The sequence below is a fragment of the Xiphophorus hellerii genome, chromosome 20, assembly GCF_003331165.1.
Source record: "Xiphophorus hellerii strain 12219 chromosome 20, Xiphophorus_hellerii-4.1, whole genome shotgun sequence".
NCBI classification, from domain to species: domain Eukaryota; kingdom Metazoa; phylum Chordata; class Actinopteri; order Cyprinodontiformes; family Poeciliidae; genus Xiphophorus; species Xiphophorus hellerii.
In genome coordinates, this window is record NC_045691.1 from 14,987,067 (window position 1) to 15,007,397 (window position 20,331).

Below are 20,331 nucleotides of genomic sequence, written 5' to 3' on the forward strand. Positions count from 1 at the left end.
TGTCCTTTCCGTTGGTGCTAAGAGACCTAAAGTGGGCAAAAAAATAAATAAAAAATTCTCACACCCTTACACCAACGGCACACTCAACCATTGATACTACGTAGAATGGGTCCATTTACAGCAAACTGATCCTACTATCTAAATATTGCAGCTGAAAGCAAGACTCATTAGGCCAGGCAACATTTTTGCAATCTTTTATCGTCCACTTTTGATAATTGTAGCTCAGGTTAGATGTGTCCGTTGTCCAGCAATGCGATTCCAAGCCTTTGTATCACACTGCACTCAGCTAATTCTCCTCTTACATCTGATATTAACAAGTCATTCTTTTCACTCTGTCTTTCAGATCCTTCTTTGATCTTCTTGTTAGCAGTTTCTGATACTCACACCAGCGCTGTCATCCAAAGTCACTTCAATCTCCTTTCTGACACTCAACAGCAAGTTATCTTCACCACATCTACATGCCGTAGAGCATTGAGTAGCTGGCATGAATTGGCTAGCTGAGATGCTAAGATATTGAATTGTTGAAAAAGTGTACCTAATAAAGTGACCAGTAAATGTATGTGTGACATTACTTTAAAAATTAGGATTCTTACAACAGATTTTAAATGGTGTTTTAATACACAAACTCCACAACTAATGAGGACACTTTAAGTTATATTGAAGCACAGATTTGTAGTGAATTTATAAAAAATTAAGATGAACACATTTGCAATGAAAAATATTTGATTCATCCTGTACTGTTGAATGTTTTGCATTTCAGTCTTTGCATACTGATGAGTGGTCTTTCATTTCCTGTAGTCTAACACCACCTCTTGTTAAGAGACAGTGACGTCACACAGAAAGCCAATATAAAATCCCACACACACAAACGCAGCTCTGACTAAAATGATTCATCCTCAGCTTCTCCAGAGCACTTCTAATAGTGTTTTCACTGAGCTCTTGGACTACAGCACAGAAAGTAAATTGTGGAAATTATCACTATGAAAAAGATGGACGGTGCTGCAAAATGTGTGAGCCTGGTAAGTGCTTAAATTTTTACATTTTAAAGCCATACATAAACCATGTAAAAGTAATGCAGAGTTTTGCGCAGGTGTTTTGTGTTGTTAGATCTAATAATAACATTTGTAAAGTATACTGAGTATTAAGTACGAATACTTTTGGAGTTGACACAAATGTGTTGTTTGATTGGAAGGAACTCATATGAAGGACTTTTGCTCTGAAACTCGGGAGACTGACTGCAGAGTCTGTCCGGAAGGGACTTATGCAGACCACATCCATGCCTTTGGCAGCTGTAAGGAATGCCCTTCATGCCAGCAAGGTAACACTTTGCATGTACGATAGCAATTCACCTAACTTAGTGGCTCAAGGCAAATAAAAAAAAAATAGTTGGAATTCTTGTTTGTCTGCAGGGTTTGCCGAGAACTGTACCAAAACCACAAAGGGAAGCTGTCAGTGCCGACCTGGCTTCCTGTGCTCTGACAAGTCATGCTCACTTTGTGAGGAAAACAAGTGCAGCACAGGAGAGGAGCCAAAGAAGATAGGTGAGAGTGGACATATTCAGACATATCAGAAATGTATTATTTGGTGACATGGGATATTTGTGTGTCATCGACTAGGCTAGAGCTATTTACATGTTGTCACCTTCTTAAAATAATGGTCTAAGTCATTGTTTTGCCAAAAGTGATTTTTCACTTTTTTGCGTGACGGGGAGGTGGTGATTGTTTTGCCAAATTCACTTTTGGTGAAAAATGAAATGCCATTATTTTAGAAAGGTGAAGAATTTACTCCTCATCCCTCACATGAGTGTGGGAATTAGAAGTTTGCCACATCTACGCAAAAGGAAATGATTAATCTGTGTCTGTCTGTCTGTCTCTATCTATCTATCTATCTATCTATCTATCTATCTATCTATCTATCTATCTATCTATCTATCTATCTATCTATCTATCTATCTATCTATCTATCTATCTATCTATCTATCTATCTATCTATCTATCTATCTATCTATCTATCTATCTATCTATCTATCTATCTATCTATCTATCTATAGATTTGGGGAATGGAAGCTATTCTTATAAATGTGAATTTAAATGCCCTGGAAATAATTTCTTTGATGCAAAAGAGGACACCTGCAAGCCATGGACACCGTAAGACATTTTTAAAAAATCATTTCTACCATTGCTGTAGGTTGCAATACATTTATAAAGTCACAGAAAAAGAACCTATGTAAATTTGTAGGGAATTTACTACTGAAACCGTAAATGTACATAGAAGCAAGTAACAGCAAGTATTTTAATCTCCTTTTTAAAAGAAATTGATCTATAATCCTTTATTTTTCATGATAAAGAAATTGGTGCAATTTTGAGCTAATTAAATACTTTTCTGAGCTCTAACGTTTACTAAAAATACAGAAAATGCACAAACTTTTCTTAGATCACCAAGTTTGTGTCAAACGAAAGTAGGGTTTTCATGCCAAATGAAAAAAAAATGACACATTGTCTTCAATATGTCTCACAGATAAAAATATGTAACACATTCTTGTGTTTATTCTCCCCCTTTCTAATAGCCCTAAATAAAATCCAGTGGAACTGATTCCTTCTAGAGTTGACCAAAATAGTACAAAGTAAGGATAGCACCAGTGTGTAATTTTTTCAGTGTATATACAAACTATCTGTCAAGGTCTAATAGGTTTGGTAAAGGACATTACTTAACTAACAGCATGATGAAGACCAACTAACAGTGCTAACAGACTGAGGATAAAGTTGTTGAGAAGTTTAAAGCAAGAGCAAGTCCAGAGATCTGCAAAACAGGTGGAAGAATCTATGTACATATGGTCTTAATGGTGAGTTAAGACCATATGTTAATGAGTCTTACTTGTTTTTTGACTGTGTCATGCTTTCCTACGGTAAGCAAAATTTCCCTGTTGAGAAAGTAAGGTAGCTATTCTATGGTATTCTAAAGTCAACATTAAAAGAAAGCCACAAGAGATCCCACCTGTGGTTTGTCACAAGCAATGTAGGGAAAAACCAAAGATGTTGAAGTATGTGCTGTGGTAAGATGAGACAAAAAGTGAACACCTGCAAAAAATGCCATTGGTTTGAAAACAATATACTTTTTTTTTTTTTCTCAGTCACTTTGGTACATTACTTGAACCATACAAAATATCACAACACCATAAAACGTCTCTTGCTCAAAATCCTTAGTTTACTTCTCAAAGGTAAATATCTGTGTCAATAAACATGTTGGTGCTGTCAGAATGACAATTTAACAGGTTAGACAGTTAAATTGTTTAGTCATGATGTCAATATAAGAGAGTACTCTGGAGGGATAGTTTGATGTAAACTGTTGCAATACTTTTGGTGACAATTATTGTAAAATGTAATTGTTGAAGATTAATAATAAGATTCACATTTACGCTTAATATTTGTACAATAATTTGTTGATAGACCATGTCTTCGCTAAACGGAAAAGGCAACAGAGAGCTCAGAGCTGCAGAGCTCAAAGAAAAGAAAAAAAATAGAAATGGGAACATAGGACAATCTTTTTAAGGAAAACTATCCATGCATTGCTATAGGAATTACAGTGCAGTATTCCTACACCTGGTTTCAGAAAACTGGTTGATCATTTGTTGATCTAATGCTTTACCTTGGTTGGAGAAAGTAAGGATTCTCCTGGGAGCAATGTACCAGTTTTGGACAGATTTAGATAAAAATGCATAGATATAGGAGGCAGCATTGTTGCCTTGCAGCAAGAAGGTCCAGGGTTCTTTCTGCGCATGCATGAGTTCTCTCCAGGTACTCTGGCTTCCTCTCACAGTCCAAAACATTGAGACTTTGAGCTTGATTGATTTCTCTAAATTCTCCTTATATGTGGGCACAAAGACTGGACAAGCAGCTTTGAGAATTTCAATTCGGATCTAAGAAATGTGCCAACGTGATTGAGGAAAACTCTAACATTGCACATAACTCTGAACAGTGCTTCTGGATTGCTTTCTTCAGCAGGGAAGCAGGTCAGAGTTGATGCAAAGATGGAGAAAAAATATGCAGTCAAAGCAACAATGGAATGGTTTAGATCAAAGCATATGAATTTGCTATGATAGCCTTGTCAAAGCTAAAACTTCAATGCAACTGTGAATCCCAATTCAAATATATTTTCAAGGAACTGTACCCATTTCTTCCCATTCTTTTTCTTCTCATGCATTTTATAGTGGCAACAATCAGTGTCACTCAACAAGCCACCAACAAATAATAATTGTATTTGAGGAAAAGGAAAAAAAATGAGAAAAACTATGTAGAGCAATGAAAAAGTTTAGACTATCTGTAACATATTGTATGATTTACAGATGCGGTGCAAAGGGACTTGTTGAAAAGATTCCAGGAAACAAAACTCACGACGCTGTTTGTATTGGTATGTTAACATGTGAATACTTCCATTACAATATTTTGGCTGTAGTTTCCCATACAGTATGTTACAAAATTGGTAGGGTGAATGAGATTCCCCAAGAGTTCCTCAAGACACTGGATGTTGTGGTGCTGTGTTCATCGACATGACTCTACAATATCGTGTGAACATCGGGGGTAGTGCCCCTAGATTGGCAGACCAGGGTGGCAGTTCCAATATTTAAAAAGAAGGGTTGCAGAGTGTCTTCCAACTACAGGATGAACGCTCTCCTAAGCCTCCTTGATAAGATCTATTCAGGGTTTCTGGAGAGGGTCATCTGGATAGTTGTACCTCAGATTCAAAAGGAACAGTGTGATTTTTGTCCTGACTGTGGAAGACTGAACCAGCTCTACACCCTCAGAAGGGTCCTGGAAGATACATGGGAGTTCACCGAACCAGTCTACAAGTTCTTTGTGGATTTGGAGAAAGTGGGGAGTCCTGCTTGGGTCACTGCAGGAGCATAGGTTAGCAGGCCCTTTGATATAGGCTGCTAGATCCCTGTATGACCAGTGCCACAGCTTGGTCCTCTTTGATACCAGTAAGTCAGGCTCATTTTTGTTGAGAGTTGGACTTTGTCACAATTCTGGACAGGTTTTCTTTTCGCAGCCAAAGTGTTGAGGGCATATGTTTTGTTGGCCTCAGGATGGTGTCTCTGCTCTTTGCAGATGATGTTGTCCTGTTGGCTTCATCAAACCATCATCTCCAGTTTTTGCTGGAGCAGTTTACAGCTCAGTGTGAAGCAGCCGGTGATGAGGATCAGTACCTCCAAATCCGAGAGCATGGTCTTAAGTGGGAAATGGGTAGAATACCTTCTATGGGTGGGGGATAAGGTCCTGCCCCAAGTGGAGGAGTTCAAGTTTCTCAGGATTTTTTCTTCAAACGAGGAAAAAATGGAGTGGGAGGTCGACAGGTGGATGGGTGCTATGTCTGCAACTATACAAGCGCTGTACTGGTCTGTTGTGGTGAAGAGAGAGTTGAGCCAAAAGGCATAGCTCTTGATTTACCAGTCATCTATGATTTACCCTCATCTATAATCACAAGCTTTGGGTAAAGATCGAAAGAATGAGATCGCATATACAAGTGGCTGAAATTAGTTTTCTCCACAGGGTTTCTGGGCTCTCCTTTATACATAGGATGAGAAGTTTGGTCATCCAGGAGGAGCACATCGAGAGGATCCAGTTGAGGTGGCTCAGGCATTTGGTTAGGGTGTCTCCCGGACATCTCCCTGGCGAGATGTTCCTGGCATGTTCTAACAGGAGTAGATGCAGGATGAGACGTGGGAGGGTGAGGGGGGTTGTTGAGGGAAGTCTGGGCCTCTCTACTTAAGCTGCTATTTCCATGTCCCAACCCTGGAAAAACAGATGACTCCCTGACTGACTGACTGACTGACTGACGGATGGATGAGTATATGATGAATTGTCAGTCTTAGAAGCTAACTATTACTTTACTTTTTTCCAGATCCACAAGGAGATGGCAGAGACTATGCCAATGCTCACTGGATCATGAGCATTGGCTTTGTTTTTCTCTCCCTGGCCCTCTTTCTGTTTATGTTTTACGCCTGCTCGAAGAACCTGAGAAGGAAGCAGAGGAACAATGTTGCAAGTAAACAAGTTTAAGATATCATTTTAACTCTGCAGGACAGATTTTCATCAAACATAAATTAGTTGTTTTTGTCTGCAAGGGTAGAATAATGTATGATGACACAACAAAGCAGTAATTTATGAAATGACAATGTGACTGAAAAATGCATAAAGTCACAGGGTAGAGAAAGAAAAGGCTTTATCGTGTTGAATAGCTGTCAGTATTCATTAAGATAACCCTAAAACACAAGTGGCTGTAGTGACTTTTTTCTATAAGGCTCAGAGTTAAAAATAAGTTGATAAGATCTCTTATTTGGATGCTTGGTAAGCTAAGGATAAGGAAGATAAGGAGTCTGCCTCCATTTGGAGGCTTTCCAGGCATTTCTCAGACAGAAGAAACCCCTGGGGCAAAAACATGCTGGAGGGACTTTGTCCCTTTTGGCACTGGAACACCTTGGGTTCCCCCAGAATGAACTAACACAGCCCCTGGGAAAAGGGATGTCTGGGTATCTCTCCTGGACTTAAAGGATGGATGGATAAAATCCTGTAACTGAAACCTGAATTCAACTTCATACATATTAAAAACATTTCAACTGCTGAATTTATGGCGTGCTGTGTGTAAGATTTGAACTACAGTGTTTTTAAAAATGTTTTATTTATGGGCATTTAGGGCAGTTCCCAAAGGTAACATTAGAAAGGGGTGTGTAAAATATAACTAATGTGACAGGTGAAATTAATAAGTTATTATTGAGTTTTTGGGCACACTGTCAATAGAGAGTTAATGTCCCTTACTTGCTGCTGGGAATAGGGAGATTATTTTTCATGCCTAGGAGGGCACTGCATTATATCTGGCTGAAGATTTTAGTGGATTTTTTCCATTATGATTGGTTTAGGGGTGACATAAGGAGTACCACTCTTAGACGAACCAACACTGTCTGTAAATATTCTTCTAGTATTCTGTCACTAAATGATGTCTCTGCCTCAGGTGAGATTTCAGTCCAGGCGGTCTCGTCCAAAACCAGTGACTTCCACCTTTCAAAGGAGGAGAGCGGACTCAAGCTCATCATCCAGGAGGAATTCAAGGACTGTTGCAGTTTGAGTCTTTTGGACTAACCACTTTTTCATAAAGAGACAACTTGTTTGTTTTGATAAGCAATGACTACCACTGGAACACATATGTATTAGTGTACACACCACATTGAATATTTTGCATTTTTTCCGGTTAATGCAGCCACTTTCTGTGTGACAGACGAACTAGGACAGAATTTAGAGACAAACAAAACTCTGAAAAGTCTGGTGATTATTTATATTTCATCCTCCTAATTTAATACTTTGTAAAACCAAAGCCTTTGGGGTCTGTGTCTACCAATTTCTCACATCCAGAGACTGTGAAGATCAGTTTTTAAGTCTTGCCTTAGATTCGTATTCCTGACCTATTCTCAGTTGGTCAGTACTTTGACTAGGCAATTCTGACACATACATTTGCTTTGATATAAAACTTTTACATTGCAACTCTGGCTGTGTGTTTATGGTTTTTGCATAGGAAAGTGGAGCACTGCTCCAATCTCTAGGTTTTTGTCCTGTGTTTAATTTTGTAATTATTAGAAGTTATCTGTAGCTAAAGGCATGTTTTTTTCCAACCTAAACATATTTTTTGATCAGTCCTACTAGAACATATCAATTTATGTGTCAAACATAAATGAAATGTTGTTGTTTAAACGTTTATCAACCCCAACTGTATTTAAGTGTTATGTTGATTACAAGTCTTTGATGTTTTGCTGAAGAAACAAAGGAGCTTGGTTATTTATATTAAATTATTATATGTTTGTTAAAGCATTTAAAAAACTTACATGAGCTTTTAGATATCTCAGGTGTAAAATTAATATAATCAGAACTGGTCCTACTGGTCCCAGAACCAGTTCTTATGTTCAGTTCTTATGTTACAAGAAATTGCTTAAACTTATGTTTTAATGATTTTTAAATCACATTTTTTCTTATGATGTAATATTATATGATGACAAATGTTTTGGAAGACTTAAATGGGAAACAACAATATATGTGCAAGTTAATTCCAAATAACAGGATCATCAAATCTGTTATTTAATTTAGTTAATAGTTATAAATGGTGAAAAATACACTGAAATGTATGAATTAACTGTAATTTATTTGTGTTTTGTCATATTTTCTCTGTATTCATTAGCTGGCTGTAAGGGAAATTATAATTTCAAGGCTCATCATACTTGAAATTATAGACTTCCCAATGTCTGTATGCCTTCAAAACAATTGAAATGGGACTGTTTTCTTTGTATATTTTTTCCAGCGTTATGAAGTGTACTTTTTGTATTTCTTAAATAAATATTGAAAATCATAGTATTTGTGCCAAGTTTACTTACTTTACTCTGAAAAATTCAGAATTGGACATTAGTATATGTTTCTAAACTTCACAAATATCCATGGATATGAGTATTTATTTATGTAATTATTCATATATTTATTAGTTCTCATCACTTCTGATCCTTCCCTCAAAAGATCTTCTCTGAAAAAAAACAAACAAAACAACAAATCAGAGTCAGGAGGAGGGTCTTTACGCTGTCACCCAACCTCATGCATTGCTGATATATCCACTGATATTGTTATCTGTGGCTATAATTAGTCTGAACATTCATGACTGTCTCTGCTGACTTAGAGAAGTTGTAGCGGTAGCAGAAAACAAAGGCAGTAGTGAGAAGGGGATGAGCAACACCACATAAGGTTGTGACTGACAGCACAAAGACCCGCCTCCTGGTTCTGATTGGTTATTTCTAAAACTGGGAGCCCTGGAATAAGGCAGGGGAGCTCTATTTTTTCACAGATTATTTGTCTCATACCATACTATCACGACATACTGTAGTTTAACAAATATGCAAAAGTTACATATTGCAGCTTTAAGCACGTAAAATTACAGGAAAACATTCACCGGGGCGATCATTGCAAACATATTTTTCATGGAATGCATATTATATAATCCAGTAATGAAACATCTCAAAGAGGCAGTGAAAAAAAATCATAAATTAAGCATATAGCTGAAAATCGTTTTGGAATGAATATACGCAAAATAAAAGATCAAGCCATGTGATTTTTGAAAAACAAATTTTCTAGAAAGAATACATTTTTTCTGTTAATTTTCTGTCCACACTCCAGTCCACTTGGTGGCGGTAATGCACCTATATAGTTGGTCTTCCAACCGCCACGAAGCACCTTAAGAAGAAGAAGAAGCTCAAGAAGAAAGTAAATGTAATTCCTCTATCTACCAGTAGGGGTGCTGTTGAACAGTGTTGACTGACTGATCATATGATCACTGCCTGTGTGTCCCAGTTCCCTCTGTTGCTGCTGGAAAACGCCACATCTGACAGGGAGGGAGAGAAAGAAAACCACCACAGGGGAGCGTGATCGGCGACATCAAGATGCTGGCGCTAATAAATCGGCTTTTGGACTGGTTCAGGTCCCTGTTTTGGAAGGAAGAGATGGAGCTGACACTGGTCGGCCTGCAGTACTCTGGAAAAACAACATTTGTAAACGTGATCGCTGTAAGTCCTCAGCGGCTATTACTACTAGCGGCTAGCTACTTTTGCTAGGTTAATGCTAACACCTTTAGCCTTTTTAATGAGATGATAGTCACCCAGATTGGGCAGGGACTAACTGAAACTCGGTGTTTTTTGGCTTTACAGCCGTCACTCCGTTGCCTGTGCGAAATCAGTAAAAACACACCTGCGGTAGCCACGCTGTTGGTGTTTTGTCAACACGTCTGCTAACTAGTTTGCAGCTTTTCGGCTCTTGTTAACTCTGTTATTACTGTGCATGCTAACCTCTCTTCCCAGTCGTTTGTGGTTTTTGTCACCTTCGAGCTGTGGGAAATTCACAGAGCTGTTTAGAAATTTTCTATCACCAGGAAGTTGACAAAAACATGTCGCCTGTTGCAAGAATTGCACACAAACAGGATGGATCCCGCAGTCATGTGAAGACTTCTAGAGTAAGTGTTACTGTTGTAACAAGTCGACAAGAGCGACGTGTGGTTGCCATTCACACCATGAGACGGTGAATCAAATAAATCTCACAGTTTCATGAGCCTCTATTAATCGGATGAATATTCGGAATTCTGTAAAAACAACAACATAACAGCTTGTCGTTTCTTTGTTATGCCTATATTGATTGAGTTTAACTTCCTATCTTGCACAGAAATCTTTAGTTATTAACAGGACCAAAACAAATGGAAATATTTTTGAAATACTTCTGTTACAGTTTTCTTTTGCATGTTTGAGAAAGTCTCTCTTATGCAACTTTTGCAGAGATTTCTCAAATACTGGTTGCAGCTATTGTGGCAGCTAATGTTGTCTAATCCAGGGATGCTCTAACGTTTTATCACATTTGCCAACTCGGTGAAAAAAAAGGAACCCCACCCAAAACAGATTTTCTTGTATCTTCATGCAGACCTATATTTTAAAACTAGTATAAGGGTCACCACTCTTTCAGTTTGTTTTAGTTTAACTTAGAAACCAAAGAAGCACAAACACACGGTTCTATGTATGGAGCTGCATGCTTGTTTGAAACCTGGTATTTGATTTTATGCTCCGTTTCTGCACAGATGTTTAATTTGGAGGAATAAAGAAAATAATTGTCCTCTTTTTGTACATTCCAGTTGAGAAACTGAGATTTCTCATCAAACCCTACCTCTAAATTCAAGATGGCGGCCTTTCAAATTAAACTTATTGATGGCTTCAGTTAAGAAAAAATCAAAAAGAAAACTGCTCATTTGTGCCTATTAAATTTCACTATAGTTTTGTGAATGCGTTTCTGCAGTGTTTCAAAGTAAATAAATGCAGATAAGTACAGTTTTACTGTAGGGAAGCACAAATGTGATAGTTTGGCCTGATGGCCAATATTAATATTGTTGTTATGGCTGAAAACTGTTACTAATATCTCTGTTTTCCTACCTGGTCAATAAAATTTAAAATAACTACAAAGCTGAATTTTATAACATCCGTTCTGTTTTACTTATGAGACCAATACTGATATGTCTTATACTACTTATAAGTCAAAAAATGACTAAAATCATTTGTTGATACAAATATATCTTGCATCCCTAGCTTTTACCTGATCTCTGATCATATGAAAAGGCAAATCCCACTGGTTTTTGAAATTGGATTTGGTACATGGATTGTTTGATTTCAATACTAGCAATTTGATTTCAGAGGACAATGAATCATTAGCGTAATATCCAGTTGCACCTGTTCCTTGTTCTGGGTCACTTTAGTGTTGCATTCTTCTGAGTGCTACTTTTTTAGATGTTTCTTGAGCAGCTCATCAGTACCTTGTTGCTTTGCACTGTTGCCTCGTTGTAAAGGCCCTAAACTTTGCCTTAAGGTATTGGGTTGAAATCCCGGTTAGGGTATTTTTTTCTTTATAGATTCCAGGTTCTAAAAACATGCATGTTAGATGAATTGGCCACTGTTAATTGCATGCGTACATATATTTGGCTTTTTTTCCCCTCAAACGTTTCCTCGTTTACTTCTCCATCAGTTCTGTCTGCAGAGCAATTGAATCTTACTTTACACAATGAAAAGGATTTTTATGTAGAGCGTCATTGCACATTTACTAACCACTCTCTCACTCAAAGAGAGAGTGGTTAGTAAAGTATGTTCACTGCGTTATCTCGATATTCAATTCGTTTACCCCTTATCACATTAACGATTTTATAATTTCTTCCCCTAGTAGAAAAAAAGCAAAACAGTTAGGCTATATAAAATTTAGATGAGGAAGCCAAAAGATGGCATGACGTGTTAGATACTATCAGAAGCTTTCTGCTTTTGCTCATTACCAGTAAGTGCTAAGCCTTCATAACCAACATGCAAAGTCCACACCTCCGTCTTGTCTTGTAGTTTTAACTTCTTGTCAGCACTGTTGATATAATTAGGAAGTTAAATCACTCTCTTAGTAAATCCACAGCAAGACAACTCATTATACTAGCCAGCATGCTGTTAGCTAATATGAAATTGGCTTGCAAATTATTAGATTCGGCTTTATTGTCCAGGAATGAGTGCATAAACAAGGAATTTGACATTTGTTTTTCATACTCAGTGCATAGACATTAAGTATAAATATTAGAAGAAATAAAATGAGGGATAAAAGAAATGGTGTGTATGTTCAATCAGTTTTTTGTGTGTAAAGAACAAGAATAAAAGGAAAGCAGGTAGTGGTGGGTCAAATATGCTTATTTTGTTCACAGCAGAGGAGCTGACTAATCAAGCTCTATGAGGAAGCCTGTATGGATGCCATGAAGGGTCAACAAAGTGCAAAACTCACAATGTAACAAAAACAGAAGATATGCTTAAAAGGAAATTATACCAACTTAGAGTGACTTCTGTTGTGGCTTTTGTTGTTGTATTGTGAATTTTGCATTTTGTTGATCCTTCTGAGTCACCGTAGGCATAGGGGAAGAAGTTTTTTTTCTTGTGTGGTTTTGGTTTTTGCAAATAGCACTTTGTAGCACTGATGGGGAGATAAATGTTTAAACATTGCATCAACATAATCTGTCATTTTAAGAGTGTAGATGTTTTATTTTGAATGATGTCACTAACTGTGTTATCTACTGTTGGCTAGCATTCTTTTAGCAGCTTGTGAGGTTCTACTTGTAAGCATGATGAGCTTTAGAATAAGAGTTTGGGGTCTGTAGCAACATGCTAATGTTAATGTTACCCAATTAAGTCATTTTTTTCTGATTATATTTTAACAAACATTAGTTCTAGATTCCTTAAAGGCTGCAGAGCTGTTGCATTTTGGGCTCAGCTCTGCAATTAAAATGTTTATTAGGCCGCTGTTGGGTTGTGTGCACCAAGTGAGAGACACCATTATGATTTCTTTGGGGTATTTCTGACTAATGACTAATTCTTGTTTTTCTGTAGAAAATACCAAATAGTGGCCATTTAACATTTTTTTAGTCTTTGTTCTGAAGTTTTAGAAACAAATATAACATTTGAAAACAAACTTGAGGAGCTGGTGTTGTAATGTATTCAGTCATTTTAGCCATTTGTTGGTCAGATTATTAACACTGTCAATTACTTGCAACTGAAAATAGGTTATTGTAGACCTCAGATACACAGAAAACTTCAAAATAAGGAACCAAGAATGCTTGTTGCCTAACGCTGCAATCATCACCACTATCTTAAGAAACATAAATGATCACCAAAGATGTGCAAATTGATTATTTTACTATCTATGCTTAAATAACTTTGCAGTTTGTATTGTACTCTACCGGTTGCTAGAAGGGAAATTTGTTTGGCGGTTGAGCATGTCTCTGTTCCCTCCTTTATGTGTAAAGGCTTAAAAAAAACAGCCCATGTAGCCAGTGACGCATAGTTTTGATTTCATGAATGGCTGTGGTGGTGGTGGCGGCTTCTTCTCCTCTCAGTCATAAGACTGCGGAACCACTTGGCTTCATCAGGTGACTCCGGGAAGTCATGTGCTCTGAACTCTGTGCATCAGAGTTGTACATGCACTCTTACTTTACAAAGAAATCAAAGTTTAAGGAGAATAAAAATTTTTTTAACATAAAGTAGCTCACACTCAGTTGTTTGCGCCTTCAGTTTATAAATGCAGGAATTCAGGGGAACGTTTTTCTGTTCTCACGCCTTCATTTGTTTTTCAAGAGGAAATATTGACACATGTTGCATTAGATTGCAAAAAGTTTCATCTTCCTACAACAGTTTATTAGCTGTCCCTTCTCTGCAGGGAAAGTTATCTTCAGAAACTTATATTAGCTTATGTAATTTCAAAAACAAATGCTACTGTCCCTTATCCAAATTATAGTTTGAGTTTATTTTAAGACGAGTCATATGTTATGTTACCCATATGACTTGTCATTTGTAAAGAGTCATTTCCTAGTTTCTAGAAGTTGCATTTTTATATATTTGCACTTAACTCCTTTTTTATTTTGTTGTAGCTTTAACAGCGTAAACTTACAAAATTTCCAGGTGAAATCGTTGCTAGTGGTACATCCCCATAAATTAGACTTTCTTCAAGTTTATTTAAGTTATTTAAATTAACAAGTGAAATTCATACATATTTCTTGGCACACACAGTGATGCATTTCAGTGGTTTACTTTGTGTACATTTGATACTTATGGTTTACAATTAATAAAACCAAAAATTCAGTTTCTCTGAAAATCACAATGCGGCATAAGTTCATAAAAAATCATTTTTAATGTGGAAATGCTTTGACCTACATAATCATGAGAAAAGCTACACTCTTCAGAAAGAGGGTAAGCCACAAAATGTCATTGCTAAAGAAACTGATGTTATATCCAGGTATACAAAAAGAGAGTTGAAAGAAAAATAATACTTGCGTGAGCAAATAGGAATACAGCAAAGCAACCTGTTCTTCTGTACCACCTCAGCGGAGCCACAGGCTGGTTACCTTTATGGCATTGTGCATTCATGCAGTAATTTTTGCAAAAGATACTGTAGAAAACATGAGTGTATTTTTGGTAAGGGGTATTAGAAATCCTTGATTTTTCTTTGGTTTGTAATATTCAACTTCTCTAAGAAAATAAACTTTGGGTTTTCATTATCTGTAAGCCAGTCAGACATGTTAAGTGAAATAAAAGCTTGAAATATATTTGTGTGTGTGCAATAAGTATTTCTGAAATTGGTTTCAATTTATGATGTAAAGTACTTAAATTAGCTTTAAAATGTCTCATTTATTGGGATGCTGACGCTAATGTGTTTTCTTTTTTTTATCACTCCACTAAAGTTGTGGTTCTCATAGCTTTTGATTTTCTCATTTCATTTGATAGGAAAGCTCACAAACTCCCATTATCAATAAATATGTGTGAAGATGCGTAGCATGCAGAAACAGTGAGTGAAGGAAGAAGCATAAAGAATTAATTTCACCTTTGTGTTTTTCCAGTCTGGTCATTTCAGTGAAGACATGATCCCTACAGTCGGCTTCAACATGAGGAAAGTCACTAAAGGAAACGTCACCATCAAGGTTCAGCTTTATTTTATCTATTGTTAATAGTCACTACACTTCAAATTTTCTTTTTAATATTTTGTGGAAAAACTACAGTTTTATCCCCCAAATGAAGTAATGAATATCCAGTGACTTTGCTGTTCTTTCTGCAGATCTGGGACATAGGAGGGCAGCCCAGGTTCAGGAGCATGTGGGAGAGATACTGTCGGGGAGTTAATGCTATTGTGTGAGTACCCACACCGTTTCTCTGGTTTTATTTAAATTAGGGACAGCTTGAGTGACACGAATGTGTTACTTTCTTGCTAATGATGACTAAAGCAGTTTTTTTTTTTCATACTTACGAAACTGAAGGTACATGGTTGACGCTGCAGATCGAGAAAAGGTGGAGGCCTCCAGGAATGAGCTTCATAACTTATTAGACAAACCTCAGTTGCAAGGAATTCCTGTAAGTGTCTCCCTGTAAACAGTTCTGCAGATATGTGTAATTTCCATACCAGTTACGGAAAACGTTGTGGCTTTATTTAGATTGATCCCTGCAGTTTCACTCTGCAGTAGTAATGTTGTTTTTCTCCTTTCTCTGTTTAGGTTTTGGTTCTTGGCAACAAAAGGGATCTCCCCAACGCTTTAGATGAAAAGCAGCTCATTGAGAAAATGTGGGTATGAGTAATACAAAAAAACGTGCAAAAGTCTGAAATTGATTCATCTGAAAACCTGCAGATTAGAGCAGGTTTAACTGTGTTTAATACTTTGCCCAATTATGATTGTTTTTTTTTAAGTCCTGCAACATTTCAAACATTTTTGTCCTGCTGACAGGTCTTGCCTAAGTTCCTCATCCACAGTTCTTTTAAACTGCAGCTGTTATCCTTTGTGCATTACTGGCTCCATCTAGTGTCAAGTTCAAAATATGCCTGCATCTCCCAGACAACAAATAAACTGGGGAGAGGATGTGTTGTCATATATGTTCACACCCTTGTTTCCATTTACAGGAACCTTGCAGCTATTCAGGACAGAGAGATATGCTGCTACTCCATTTCCTGCAAAGAGAAAGACAACATTGGCAAGTTGCACTTAATTTTCCTAGTGTTGTTCTATTGAAGCATTGTGCTTACAGGTATTTAGACTGCACTGTTTTATTTCCACCTGTAGTTGAAGTTAAAATTTGGATTTCTGAAGAATATTAAAAATTCATAAAACAATTTGATATATAGGTCTTCAATTAAATTTAGTTCCTTAATATTCCCATCACTTCTTCTGTAAACCTTTTTATATATTTTTTTAAAATTTTGTTAGTGCGAAATTCGTTTGATAAATGTGTTGTGGTGCTGGATTTAGTAATTTGATGCTGTGACACTCACCCTTTCACCTGTAGGAGGATTCTGCTTCTTCAACAGCGTTTTTGTAGTTTTATTAAGCATTTATACTCAAAAGGTTTTGTTGTGGTTTTAAGAATTACATATTAGTTGTTTATAAAAGCAAAGTTGTTGTTTTTTGTAAATGATATGAGCCTCAAATTGATGTAACAGTGGAATGCAAAAGTCTTTAATTTAACTTATTAAAATTTGTAGAAACCCTATTAAACTTCGGTAGCAGACTGGTAGATGACATATGTGCTGCAGTTCTGACCAGTATTTAAATTTACAGTTATGATGCAGCAGCTGAAAGTATAATTTTCATACATATAGTCCATTACCTTTTTTTTTTTGTCAAGCTTTAACTGTTCCACAGTATTGTGCGCTGAGGACACAGTCTAGACCAGAGGAGTTCAAATCCAGGCCTTGAAGCCTGGTGTCCTGCTGGCCCCATCCACATGGACATGATTTTAGGTGGATCTGCAAAATGTTTTTGTCGTTTAGGCTGTACGTCAACACAGATTTGGCATCTTGGAAGACCAGAAATGATCATTTTTGAAACCAGATTCCAGAGTGGATAATTTTCAGAATGCTGGTTTCATGTGTTCCTGCGAGCCGCCACTTTTTTTTTCTTTTTTTCTTTTAAATGATGACGCTCCATCTCTCTCGATCCCCCATGTGGCTCACTTTCACAAATACTGTATTTTTTGTGTTTCTCTAGCAGTGTTAGAGCGCCACCAATTGGTCCAGAATATCAACTACATCATTTTCTTTGGTGCTACACATTGCAGTGTGGATGCACATTTTTCTTAATTGTTTGAAAAAACATACTGTGTTCGTCTCATGTTCATAGGGCCTTAGATGTGTCTTCAGCACACCTTAATCAAATAATGATTTAAAATGATGCTGAAGAACTAGACTGCTTTCTGTGGAGGTAATTGAGCCATTTGATTCAGGTGTGTTGGACTAGGAAGTTGCAGGAAACTGGATTTGAAGACTCCTGGTCTAGACTCTTATACTCTAAAACAGTTAGTTTTTCAAGCATGTATTTATTATCCTTAAAAAGTCACTTTAAGCTCATGCTACTGTTGTAGTGAATGGAAGGGAAGTCAAATTATTGATAATGCTATTATTCATTTGGCTCAGGCATTGCGGAAAAAAAGAGTTGCTGCTGTAGCTAATTATCAGGGGTAAACATAAAGTGGGAATGTTTGGAGAAAATAGTAATTAATTTAACTTGAAGTATTTTTATTGATAGAGGACACTTAAAAAAGTAACCCAGTAAAAACAATACATTTTCTAACCAGAGAAACTTGATGCTTACAAAGAATGCTTGTAGTCTCCTTGATCGTCAAGCTGCTGACTCTGGTGGTGTGACCTCTGTTGTCTTCGTCCCGTCAATGTTCGGTTGGAAAGAAGAGATATTCTTCTTCATCTGTTCACTTGGTTCCGTGAAGTGTACCAGTTTTTCCTGCGTACGGAGTGAATGCAGGAGTGCTCACTCCATCTGTTTATGCGTTCTCAGCAAGGGGCACAAATCCAGTCAGCATATTAAATTAAAGAGGCATTTTGTTATCAGGAAATAAGCAGTTCTCAGTGAGATGCAGTGCTCTAAGGTTCCACCTTGTCTGAAATGTGTTTCTGTTTTAGAGTTGTGGCTCTGAAGGCTCTTATTGCATCAGAATAATAATTAAAAAAAAACAATTAAAATGCCAGTTGTAATTTATCGGTCTTCCTATACTTTCCAGATATTTAGGCTGTCTAGCTCTAAAATGGCATATTTGAACTATGTTTTTTTAATATATATATATATACACAGTAAAACACAAATTCTTGCTTCTAAAACTGAGCCTGTGTCTTTCTCTCAATTGCAGATATCACACTTCAATGGCTCATCCAGCACTCAAAGTCTCGCAGGAGCTGAATACTGCATTTATTTTCTCTTCTGTATTTGCCATGTTGCTGTCATGTCACACTCTCACTACTGCGCAATGATGTACAGCTGCATTTTCACTTTATGTACTGCCCTGTTATGCTTGCTTCTTACCTTTTTTACCCCAGTGATTCTTTCACAAACTCGTAATGCACTACTTAAACTTCTGATTCGAGGTTTAAAGAAGGAAATTAACATAATATGTCAGGTTAAACTGTAATTTACAGAGAAAAAGGAGACAGATTTTTCAGTTACCTTTCTCTCGCAAGCATTATCCAGGGGATAGCTACCGATAGTGGGTATAATAATGCACACCCTCAGAGAAAGGTGTTTATTTTGTCCACCAGACCTCACACAATGGGAAATGTTCTTCACAGGCGGGTATTATGCCAGGATGTGGCTGATTTGGACCTCATTTCTATCATGCTCTGTTCCTGTGAATGTCCTCGATGACTGTCACTCTTCGCTTGGATCAGTGCACGTCTTTTTCTTTTAGAAAATTCTGCATTCTTTGCATTCAGTTTGAGCAGATCTGTACAAATATCTTGCTAGTATGATTTTTACCAATGTGGGATGTGTGTATGAATATATGATTCTATTTAAAGTCTGAATGTACCAAAAGTAAAGCTGTACAGGCTCGTGTGGTTCATGTTGGCCTCGGTGTATAGCCTGATGATGTCTTCTGTGCTGCTGAGAGAGTGGCAGAAATTAAAGTGCCTTGTGCAGCGTCTCTCTCTCTCCTCTGAACAAAGCAGCATGTAAGGTGGGCCTACCTTCGTAGAGCCACAAACGACTTCACCTCAATGTGTTAGAAAATAAAATGGCATGCTTTTTAATTTAAACCTGGTTGTGTTTATATGCTTTGATTTGCTTTTAAAGTATAGTTTTAGTGTAATTTAATCCTAAACACTTGGATTTTATATCATTTAGGTTCTGTTTATCTTTACAAGTGTTTTTAAATACTATAGTTGGAATATAATGCTCTGAAAAAGTATTTCTTTTCAAATGAATACACAAATGCTAATAGTTCATTAGAGACATCCAGTGGAAACACAAAGGTAGTTTTCAAACAATGATTTCATTCAAGATTCAAGAAAGCTATCCAAAACCAACCTGAATGAATCAAGTTGATTAAATGATCACTTCCCCTTGTTAAATCATGAGACGGGAGCAATCAAACTGAGTTGTGCTTTTGTAAAGCACAATTCAGGCTTTAGGGTTGATTATTCCTGGACCTGTAGAATCAATAAATCGTCTTAAATGGAACCGGTCTGACTACATGAAGCCTGTTAGCATGTCTCCAAAAGCATCCCTGACCCATTGACAAGTCATCCACATGGTCATAAAAAATCCAGAATCTCAATAGCATTTTTTTTTGCCACATGGGAAAAATATTCTAATCAAAAGTGCTTGAGGGCCACCAAATACGAGTTTGTTTTATTTAAAAAAATTATGTTTTTACCTGTTTAACAATAAACTACATATGCAATATTTTAGTAAAATAAGATATGCATTCATTTTGGAGGAAAGATATTTGTAAATCATTTCAGGCCATAAACAAAAGAGGGTTTTGTAAGTTTGCCTTCTATACAAAAACCATACATCTTGCCATGTTTTTTTTTTTTTTTTTTGTCAAAGGGTTCATTTGATTCCATGTTTTCTTGTCTAGTCTCAGCAACAAATGGATTTGGATCTCATTTACTATAGAAAAATCATTTGCTTTATTTATCCAAGTTTAATAGATTAATCAAATGCAAGATTGGGTGAACCTTTGGGTGCTTTTTAGAAGCTGTCACTGGACATTTGTGGCCTTATTTAATATGAAATCAGAAGGAGAGCAGAAGGCATGATTATTAAAAGATTAATAATTTGTGTTGTTTCAAAGATTTTCCTTTGTAAGTGTGCCTGCTTCAGCTTGAATGTGTAACATTCTTCAATTTCAGTCTGGAGGCTGTGTTTTGGGACTTCTCTGACTAATATAAAGCATTACAGGCCTCTGTTGCCTTAGTCAGGGTCAGTGTTTAT

At 36.9% G+C, this 20,331-nt stretch overlaps 2 protein-coding genes across 2 annotated transcripts; both read left to right on the top strand.

Annotated features, from left to right (window-relative positions):
- The first annotated feature begins 875 nt into the window (after positions 1–875).
- On the top strand, positions 876–8,390 carry tnfrsf18 (tumor necrosis factor receptor superfamily, member 18). Its single transcript, XM_032548342.1, has 7 exons — positions 876–1,019; positions 1,193–1,318; positions 1,410–1,541; positions 2,051–2,147; positions 4,343–4,407; positions 5,899–6,042; positions 7,006–8,390. Exons 1-7 carry the CDS (start codon positions 1,007–1,009, stop codon positions 7,131–7,133), a joined length of 705 nt encoding a protein of 234 aa, XP_032404233.1. The 5' UTR covers positions 876–1,006; the 3' UTR covers positions 7,134–8,390.
- Positions 8,391–9,336: 946 nt separating this feature from the next.
- arl8ba (ADP-ribosylation factor-like 8Ba) lies at positions 9,337–19,148 on the top strand. The gene is made up of 7 exons (XM_032550082.1): positions 9,337–9,586; positions 14,962–15,042; positions 15,177–15,250; positions 15,376–15,469; positions 15,610–15,677; positions 16,011–16,081; positions 18,248–19,148. The coding sequence occupies exons 1-7, from the start codon at positions 9,464–9,466 to the stop codon at positions 18,295–18,297; spliced, it is 561 nt and encodes a 186-aa protein (XP_032405973.1). The 5' UTR covers positions 9,337–9,463; the 3' UTR covers positions 18,298–19,148.
- The last annotated feature ends 1,183 nt before the right edge of the window (positions 19,149–20,331 follow it).